The sequence below is a fragment of the Tachysurus vachellii genome, chromosome 25 (assembly GCF_030014155.1).
Source record: "Tachysurus vachellii isolate PV-2020 chromosome 25, HZAU_Pvac_v1, whole genome shotgun sequence".
Classification (NCBI taxonomy): Eukaryota; Metazoa; Chordata; class Actinopteri; order Siluriformes; family Bagridae; genus Tachysurus; species Tachysurus vachellii.
The window spans coordinates 165001-175000 of NC_083484.1; the positions used below are offsets into that span (position 1 = coordinate 165001).

General features: G+C 46.0%; 1 protein-coding gene across 2 annotated transcripts in view; it reads left to right on the plus strand.

The window, feature by feature from the left end:
* The window catches only part of fndc3bb (fibronectin type III domain containing 3Bb), a 47430-nt gene that overhangs the window by 16462 nt on the left and 20968 nt on the right, over positions 1-10000 (plus strand). For both annotated transcript variants that reach the window (XM_060861488.1, XM_060861489.1), the window contains exons 4-6: positions 4581-4657; positions 5527-5755; positions 6435-6734. In XM_060861488.1, the coding sequence (XP_060717471.1) occupies positions 4581-4657; positions 5527-5755; positions 6435-6734 (606 nt within the window). The remainder of the gene's footprint in view (positions 1-4580; positions 4658-5526; positions 5756-6434; positions 6735-10000) is intronic.

Consider the following 10000-nt stretch of genomic DNA (forward strand, 5'->3'; position numbering starts at 1 on the left):
TTCATAAAGCTCTCTGACCAAACTGCCATTAAGGTTTCTTCAGCTTAGACCCACAGAGACCACCTCTGAACATCTGCCTTGTTCCTCACATCTGCCTCTCTTTCATTTGGCAGTGAAATATTGATCTTTACTTCCCAATAGTTTAACATTCATCATTGTCTCATGTGTTAATGTAAATGTATTATTAATGTTACTACACACACACACACACACACACACACACACACACACACACACACACACATGTAAATAATGTTTCACTCTGATCATTTATCTAAACATCACCTGTTTTTCTGTCCTGTAAAAGTAGAGTATTCTGTGTGAGACTCCACGTGTCGCTGCTCACAATAAAAGTGTAGATTTTTGAGAGACTTGACTGGAGATGTTGTAGAGCGTCAGCTGAACACATCACAGCTCAGAGTGTTTGTTATTCCTGATCTGGGAGCTCGGAATAAATCCCATAGGATTCCTCCAGTGAAAACATCCTAAAGCTGGTGTGTGTGTGAGGGTGTGTGTGCATGTGTGTTTGTGCATGTGTGTGTGTGAGGGTGTGTGTGCATGTGTGTGTGTGAGGGTGTGTGTGCATGTGTGTGTGAGGGTGTGTGTGCATGTGTGTGTGTGAGGGTGTGTGTGCATGTGTGTTTGTGCATGTGTGTGTGTGAGGGTGTGTGTGCATGTGTGTGTGTGAGGGTGTGTGTGCATGTGTGTGTGAGGGTGTGTGTGCATGTGTGTGTGTGAGGGTGTGTGTGCATGTGTGTGTGTGAGGGTGTGTGTGCATGTGTGTGTGTGAGGGTGTGTGTGCACGTGTGTGTGTGAGGGTGTGTGTGCATGCGAGGGTGTGTATGCATGTGTGTGTGTGAGGGTGTGTATGCACTTGTGAGTGTGTGTGTGTGTGTGTGTGTGTGTGTGTGCATGTGTGTGTGTGTGTGAGGGTGTGTGTGCACGTGTGTGTGTGAGGGTGTGTGTGCATGTGAGGGTGTGTATGCATGTGTGTGTGTGAGGGTGTGTATGCACTTGTGAGTGTGTGTGTGTGTGTGTGTGTGTGTGTGTGTGCATGTGTGTGTGTGTGTGAGGGTGTGTGTGCATGTGTGTGTGTGAGAGTGTGTTGAAAATCACACACTGTTTATTAAATGTTGTGTGTAAACATTAATGACTCATCCACACAGTAATATATGAGGCAGAAGTCTGACTCACGTTTCTTTTCTTGTTGCTGCCTCTTTCGAGTCAGTCGTTTGACTATAAAAGATTTACGTCTCTGTTTTATCCTCATTATCACTCCATATGAAGCAGATCTGTAGATATTACAGCAGTGTGTTTAATGAGTTACTGGGACTTTCTACAGTAAATATTTACAGCTCTGAGTGTCTGAGTTTCTCCAAGAGTCCGAGTCGCTGTAATCAGACTCATTGATGCTCTAATTGCTCTTCAGCCTGTTTATAAAACTCATCAAGTCTCAAGTCCATTTAACTCTGTCTGAGTGACAGGATGATGTTTATAACAAGTACAATGAAGTGTGGAGTGGTGAATAGCTGCAACACACACACACACACACACACACACACACACACACACACACACACACACACACACACACACACACACATACTGTACATACAGCATCAGGAAAATATGATCTCTGTCTTGTGCTTGTATGTAATTATATTCTGCACTGTGGCTCTTTGCTTTCAGAGGGAACGTGAGGACTCAAAGTGTTACACACACACACACACACACACACACACACACACACACACACACACACACACACACACACACACACACACACACATGGATGTCCAGTGTTTGGAAATCTTCTCTTTGTGGAGGAGAAGAGAAATTGAGTTGAAACTGCAGAACGCTACACACAAACACTTCCTGTTTATTACATAGGAGGATTTTTTAAAATTCTACTCTATTTATTTCATAAAGATGTAAAACTGTAAAACTGACCCTGTCACAGTCCTGCAAATGTTATGGGGAGCAGAGATAACATACATCTCTCTCACACACACACACACACACACACACACACACACACACACACACACACACACACACAACTAAACACATGTGTCGTGCCTGTAATGTACAGATGTAGGGTGTTTTTGAAGTGTTTCTCTGAAAGCTGCCCCCCCACTCTCACAGCCACGTAATGCATTCCTTCTAAAAACATCTTTCTCTCTCTCTCTCTCTCTCTCTCTCTCTCTCTCTCTCTCTCTCTCTCTCTCTCTCGCTCTCTCTCTCCCCTTCTCATTTTTGTCTGTCGTCTCGCTGTCTGGCCAAAGGACTGCAACTTTTCCCAGCTGAACTAGTGGACCTTTTCACGAATGAGCCTCCTGTTTCTGTGTGTGTGTGTGTGTGTGTGTGTGTGTGTGTGTGTGTGTGTCTGTGATTGTAGCCTGTATATCCGGGTCAGTATAAATGCTGTATATATCTAACTGCTGGAGAAGTTCTTGATTTTTCTATCAGCAGGTGAAAGAGCAGCACTGAATTCTGCGTGTGTGAGATGATTCCAGGCAAAAACACCACATTGAAACTCGGCTTTATTTCCCTGCAGTGTGTGTTTACACTTCTGTACTCGATACTGACGATCCTCGTGGACATAAATGTATGATTCCTGATCTATGCCTGAGTTCAGGTCTTTAAAGCAGCTGTGTTGTGTGAGTTCATCTGGCACTACAGTGAGGGGGAAAAACCCTCACACACATGTTGGTGATGGTGTTTTGTTGGCTTTCGCCTCCTGCAGGGCAGAAAGGATGGTGTGAGGGATCCTCAGGCCCTTGAAGAGGTAGAAAAGGGCTCCTCTGAGGGAGCACAAAGAGCCGCTTGTTCTGGTGAGGAGGCCCAGTGCTGCTGCAGGCTCGTGGGACGGGACGCTACACGTCTCTCCAGTGTCTTTCTCACACACTCTGCTCTCTTTTGTTGGCCTTGCTCTCGGTCTCTGTTTGTATTTCTAAATATCTCCATGCGAGTGTCTCACTATCTCGCTGTCTGGATGCTCTCTTTGCTCCCCTCCTCCCTCTGAGATGGCAGGAATGTTGCTGTTTGCCCAGTGTATTGGTGTGGAGCTGTTGAGAACTGGTTCTCTTTCTGAAAGGCCTCTGTTCATACAGAAGACACCCCTGTAGCTGTTTGGGGGGAGGACCAGGGCACGGAGCAGGGGCAGTAGCAGGACCTTGACGTGTTGGGGGCTCTTCATGAGTGTTACCTGAACCACAGAGAACAATCTGAAAGGAATTTGTTGTGCCTTTAAAGTGTCACTGTTATTTTAAAGCAAAGCTGCAGCACACTGGTGTGTCTATGAGCTCAAACCGCATGCATGGCTGTGTACATACGGCTCTCGGCCTCCACCCGGAGAGGACACGAACACAAACAGGCCTTTAATCCGAGGGCCGCATTAGGACCTCTGGGGCCGAGGGGCAGAGATGAGATCGGGCCACACTGTAATGCGATGGAGATGAAACTGTAAGGTCCATTAAGGCGGTTGTGTGATTTACAGGCGCTGAGTGATGTGCTCATGAGGAAGGGGCCCACAAATGGCTTTAGCAGCTGCTGAGGTGGCTACCGTAACCTCACAACGAGAGAAACGGATACAGGAAAGAAAAGAAAAACAGTTCTGTGAGTTATAGCCTTCTGAGACGGACAACGACAATGAAGATGATGCCGCTGAAGAAGATGGTGTGGTGGTGGTGGTGGTGGTGATATACAGACAGTGGAAGGGGGTCAGTGAGGTCGTGTCCTGTGGGAATCGTGACAGAGTAGAGCTTGTGTTCAGGGTAAATACAGCAGCAGTAACCACCCCCTGCCACCACCAACCCCGCCCCACCCGTCCTCCACCACCCCACCACCCCTCAGACATGGTGACTGTGTTTCAGAATGAAAAGCTGAACACAATGAGGCGATGTGTTTGTTTAACCCGGTGTCACTGTATCCGATTCGGCGCTGCTGAATGTGCTCACCGGGGTGGGAACAGGAAGACAGGTAGGCAGGGATACAGGTATACCTCCGGGGTAGATTAGGAGACACACACAGAGGGCGTGGCCTCATTACTTTAAAGTCATGAGTGATGATTAGAGGCTGGTTGTCATGGTAACTTATCGTATTCTGACAGGTTAAATAAATGAGGATGAAAGATGAGACTGTGATTGTGACCACGCTCTGTTTGCTAACAGTTAGCTAAACAACTGGCTGAGGTAGAGAACGCTGATGATCCAAGGCTGTTGAGGTGTGAAGGAGGACACGGCGGTGTTTCCCAACTTAAAACTTTACACAGATTCAGAGCCTTGAGGGTAAAATTGATGTTTGTTGCCCAGTTTTAGTCGTTTTTTAAGAAAGAGTTACCACTTTATGTTGGTTATACAATTTTATGAAGCTGTATAATGACATGTTCTGTGCAGTTTTACACATCGTAGCTTTTCCTGGTGACTGCAGCTTGTGGTATTTTGTTTAACTGTTTAAATTTTCTTAATTTTGTCTCTGCTTTCTACAGAGAGGTTGGACCTCTAACATAATACTGTTGTACTATTGGACCTTTTCCTTCCTGCTTCTTGACTGATGTAGCTTTATTCTTTTCCCCTCAGGTCCCGCTGAAGTTCCCATGATGTCACCAAACGGCTCCATCCCACCCATTCACGTGCCCCCGGGATACATCTCCCAGGTAACACCTGTAGCAGCTAAAACACACACACACACACACACACAGATGAAGGTTTTGTCAGGCTGCAGTGAGGTAAAGTTCAGCAGCACTTGTGTTTCAGCTTAAAGGTCAGAAAAGGTTGAGTGTAAGACTTAAACATTACAGAGAAAAGCTTCTGCCGTTTATCTAAAGATGATACACAATAATTTAGTGCCACTGCAGTCAGTGTGTGTGAGTCTGTGTGTGATGCTGAAGGTTTTTGTCCACTAACCTTTTATCCCACTGTGATGTTCATGTCAGTGTGGATCAGTGTGTGTGTTTAGCTCCTGTGTGAACTGAGTGTCTTTCACACAGACTCTCTGATCTTCATTAAAATCCAGTCTCAGGTTTATTAGCGAGTTAAATGTGTCACAATCTCATCTGTTCAGTCTGATTCTGTTTGAAGCAGAAACGCTTCATTACAGGTCTGTGTTCATGTGATGTGTCATTCTGATTGGCCAGAAGATGTTAATTACTCCTCTCTAACAGCAGCTCTGACTGTAGGTTATATTAATGTACTCACTCTGATACCTTGTCATTTAAAGTGAAAATGTGTGTATACGTTGTTGTGAAGGAGTCTCCAGTGTGAGCTCTGTGTACTCCACATCTTCAGGACAGTATTTAGAGTGTTTACAACTGGTTATAATGTACGTGACAACAGGAACTAATTTCATCAATGTTCCATAATGATAAATAGAACTGAAAACAGAAAGTATGACATTCTTTAATACATATAAATTGTCCTCACTGTCAGATTGCTGTAAGAGGAATAAAACACTTCATCACACTCGTTTTACTCCATGTAAAGTTCTACTTTCATCACTTTTTAAAATGTGTGTTTGTGTTTTCAGGTTCTGGAGGATAACACAGGGGTCCGGCGGGTTGTGGTCACACCTCACTCTGAATGTTACCCCCCCAGTTACTCTCCTGCTCTCTCTCCCACCCACCACCTGCCTCCACCTTACATGACACACCCCCACTTCATCCCCGCCTCTCACACATACTACCCCCCTGCCAGCCCCGGAGATGTGTCCCCACACCAGTACTACCAACACCGCCTGCCCCCCATCTACCCAGAGGGTGAGACTCAGCTTAATTAATTCTTTCAAATATTTCATATAATTATGATTAAGTTTTTTCTCTAAGTTAATTAATCAGCAGTCAGTTTCTGTAATGAAGCGTAATTACATAAAATAAATTATAAAGGTTATAAAATAAAATGTCCTGAAGGTAAATCAGCTACATAGAAGAACATGCTGTTAGAATTAGTTGGACCCAGAGCGGGGCAGGAACCAGAGCTTGGCAGGAACCAGAGCAGGGCAGGACCCAGAGCGGGGCAAGACCCAGAGCGGGGCAGGACCCAGAGTGGGGCAGGACCCAGAGCGGGGCAGGACCCAGAGCAGGGCAGGAACCAGAGCAGGGCAGGAACCAGAGCGGGGCAGGACCCAGAGCGGGGCAGGACCCAGAGCGGGGCAGGACCCAGAGCGGGGCAGGACCCAGAGCGGGGCAGGATCCGGCCCGTTAAAGGTTCTAATCTGTAACTGAATTAAGGGCTTGAAAAAAAGAGTTGGTGTCTGTTATTCCACTAGAGGGTGTCTTAGGTATGCTGTTAGAATTAGTTGGACCCAGAGCAGGTATGCTGTTGTCTTAGGTATGAGTTCCTGAGCTAACATTTTACCCAGAATGCTTTGGGGTAACGGTGTAAAGATTGAGTTTGAGTTTTATTGGAAATGGTTAAAATGTGTGTGTTTGCATGCAGAGATCTTTCCCCTGTACAACATGTCGACGCTCCTCGGCCGAGAGGAGTACTGCAAACCGCAGCCCAAGAAGCCGAAGGAGCGCGCCACTGAGCGCCCGAGCCTGACCCGGGTCAGCACCCCTCCATCCTCCAGCTACAAGAGCAGCCCCGCCTGCAGCACCACGCCCAATGGCTACGGCAAGAGCCATGGCACTGCAGCCTCTGGGGCAGCAGGAGGAGGAGGAGGAGGAAGTCCTGGGAATAAGCGAGCAGAGAGGAGGACCAGAGGAAGTCCAAAACAATCAGATAGTGACCAGCAAGGTGAGACTGCGCACAGTGACCCAACACAATCTAACACAACTATCATGAGTCAGAAAATAATCAGTAGATCTGCTGTGATGAAGCTGTGTGATCAGTAGAGCTGCAGCTAATCTGAGTGTCTTAGAGCCAATAATCTGCTGTTCTCTTGTCTTTACATGATCAAAATATTCTTTTATTTAAAATGATACTGTAATAATTACCATATGTTAATGAATTAAACGTTAATGTAATTATACAGTTAATAATCTTGTAATGATCAGCTGTTTTTTCTCCAGTGGTAATGGGCGTGTCCTTCAGCTCATCATGTGACCTTTCACAGGTGTGAATAAACACCTGCTCACCTGGTCTGGTGTTAGTGGTGTTAGTTTCACTCTATTCATTTCTCTCTGACTCTCTTCACTCCTTTCAAGCTCTCAGACCTTTTTTCTCTTTTCTCTCTCTGACTTCACCTCTCATCATTTGTTCTTGTCTGCACTCTGGATCTCGTCTCTCATCGCCTCTGTATGAGATAGTGTTTGTGTGTGTGTGTGTAAGTGAGTGTGTGTATGTGAGTGTGTGTGTACATGAGTGTGAATGTGTGTGAGCGTGTGTCTGTGAGTGTGTGAGAGTGTGTGTAAGTGAGTGTATGTCTGTGAGTGTGAGTGTGTGTACATGAGTGTGTGTGAGTGTGAATGTGTGTGAGTGAGTGTGTGTCTGTGTGCGTGTGTGTGTGAGAGTGTGTGTAAGTGAGTGTATGTCTGTGATTGTGAGTGTGTGTGTGTGTACATGAGTGCGTGTGAGTGTGTGAGAGTGTGTGTGAGTGAGTGTATGTCTGTGAGTGAGTGTGTGTGTACATGAGTGTGTGTGAGTGTGAATGTGTGTGAGTGAGGGTGTCTGTGTGTGTGAGTGTGTGTAAGTGAGTGTATGTCTGTGATTGTGAGTGTGTGTGTACATGAGTGCATGTGAGTGTGTGAGAGTGTGTGTGTGAGTGTGTGTGAGTGAGAGTATGTCTGTGAGTGAGTGTGTGTACATGAGTGTGTGTGAGTGAGGGTGTCTGTGTGTGTGTGAGTGTGTGAGAGTGTGTGTAAGTGAGTGTATGTCTGTGATTGTGAGTGTGTGTGTACATGAGTGCGTGTGAGTGTGTGAGAGTGTGTGTGTGAGTGTGTGTGAGTGAGTGTATGTCTGTGAGTGAGTGTGTGTGTACATGAGTGTGTGTGAGTGTGAATGTGTGTGAGTGAGGGTGTCTGTGTGTGTGTGAGTGTGTGAGAGTGTGTGTAAGTGAGTGTATGTCTGTGTACATGAGTGCGTGTGAGTGTGTGAGAGTGTGTGAGTGTGAGAGTGTGTGTGAGTGAGTGTATGTCTGTGAGTGTGAGTGTGTGTGTACATGAGTGCGTGTGAGTGTGTGAGAGTGTGTGTGTGAGTGTGTGAGAGTGTGTGTGAGTGAGTGTATGTCTGTGAGTGAGTGTGTGTGTGTGTACATGAGTGTGTGTGAGTGTGAATGTGTGTGAGTGAGGGTGTCTGTGTGTGTGTGAGTGTGTGAGAGTGTGTGTAAGTGAGTGTATGTCTGTGATTGTGAGTGTGTGTGTACATGAGTGCGTGTGAGTGTGTGAGAGTGTGTGTGTGAGTGTGTGAGAGTGTGTGTGAGTGAGTGTATGTCTGAGTGTGAGTGTGTGTGTACATGAGTGCGTGTGAGTGTGTGAGAGTGTGTGTGAGTGTGTGAGAGTGTGTGTGAGTGAGTGTATGTCTGTGAGTGTGAGTGTGTGTGTACATGAGTGCGTGTGAGTGTGTGAGAGTGTGTGTGAGTGTGTGAGAGTGTGTGTGAGTGAGTGTAATCAGAATCAGCTTTATTACCAGGCATGTTTTCACACGCGAGGAATTAGTTTTAGTGACAGAAGCTCCACAGTGTAACAGAATGACATTTACAGTATAGACAATTTGTATGTACACATGCAAGTGTGAAATGTGCAATTGAAGTAAACAGTAAACAGTATAGACAATATGTATGTATGTATGTACAGGTGTGCAAGTGTGAAATGTGCAATTAGGTGTTGTGTGTTCCATGTGTGTTAATTGTTCACCAGATGGATTGCCTGAGGGAAGAAACTGTTCTTATGTCTGGTCATTCTGGTGCTCAGGGCTCTGTAGCGTCAGCCCGATGGCAACAGTTCAAAGAGTGAGTGTGCTGGATGTGAGGGGTCCAGAGTGTGTGTGCTGGATGTGAGGGGTCCAGAGTGTGTGAGTGTGCTGGATGTGAGGGGTCCAGAGTGTGTGTGCTGGATGTGAGGGGTCCAGAGTGTGTGAGTGTGCTGGATGTGAGGGGTCCAGAGTGTGTGAGTGTGCTGGATGTGAGGGGTCCAGAGTGTGTGAGTGTGCTGGATGTGAGGGGTCCAGAGTGTGTGAGTGTGCTGGATGTGAGGGGTCCAGAGTGAGTGTCTCTGCCCTTTTGCTCACTCTGGAGAAGTACAGGTCTTGGAGAGTGGAGAGTGTTGTGCCAATGATTCGCTCAGCAGTCCGGACTTCCCTCTATAAGTGAGTGTGAGTGAGTGTACGTTTGTGTGTGTGAGTGTAAGTGAGTGTAAGTGTGTGTGAGTGTAAGTGTGTGTGAGTGTGTGTGAGTGAGTGGAAGTGCGTGTGTGTGAGTGTAAGTGAGTGTAAGTGTGTGTAAGTGAGTGTGAGTGAGTGTAAGTGTGTGTGAGTGTGTGTGAGTGAGTGTAAGTGCGTGTAAGTGAGTGTAAGTGTGTGTGAGTGTGAGTGTGTGTGAGTGAGTGTAAGTGTGTGTGTGTGTGAACTCAGAGTTAAATCTGTTTGCTGTAACTGCAAGCCACTGTGTGTGTGTGTGTGTGTGTGTGTGTTTGTGTGTACAGGAACCAGCTTCATCACCAGCATCACGTTACATCAACCTTCAGACATTCTTATTACAGCCTGAATAATCACTGAGGAACATCTCAACACCACTGTCACACTTATACACAACAGAAGTTAAAAAGAGATTTATTTAATCTGTCAGAATATAAGGATGTGTTCCCATGACAACCATTACCTGATCCTCATTAACAAGTTAAACGAGTGGATTAGTGGCAGATTAAATCTACAGAAGAAGAGTTGACCATCACACTGCTTTCAGTGGTCAGTTACAGGTCCATTACTGATTTCTTCTCTAATCTAAATGTTCATGACTTAATGAAACATCTAAAGCTTCTGTTGTTCACAGTAACCTTCAGATGAAGTGAGGGTCAGATTATAATATCATGTGGTGCTGTGTATCACTGACGAATCTCAGTTCCTGG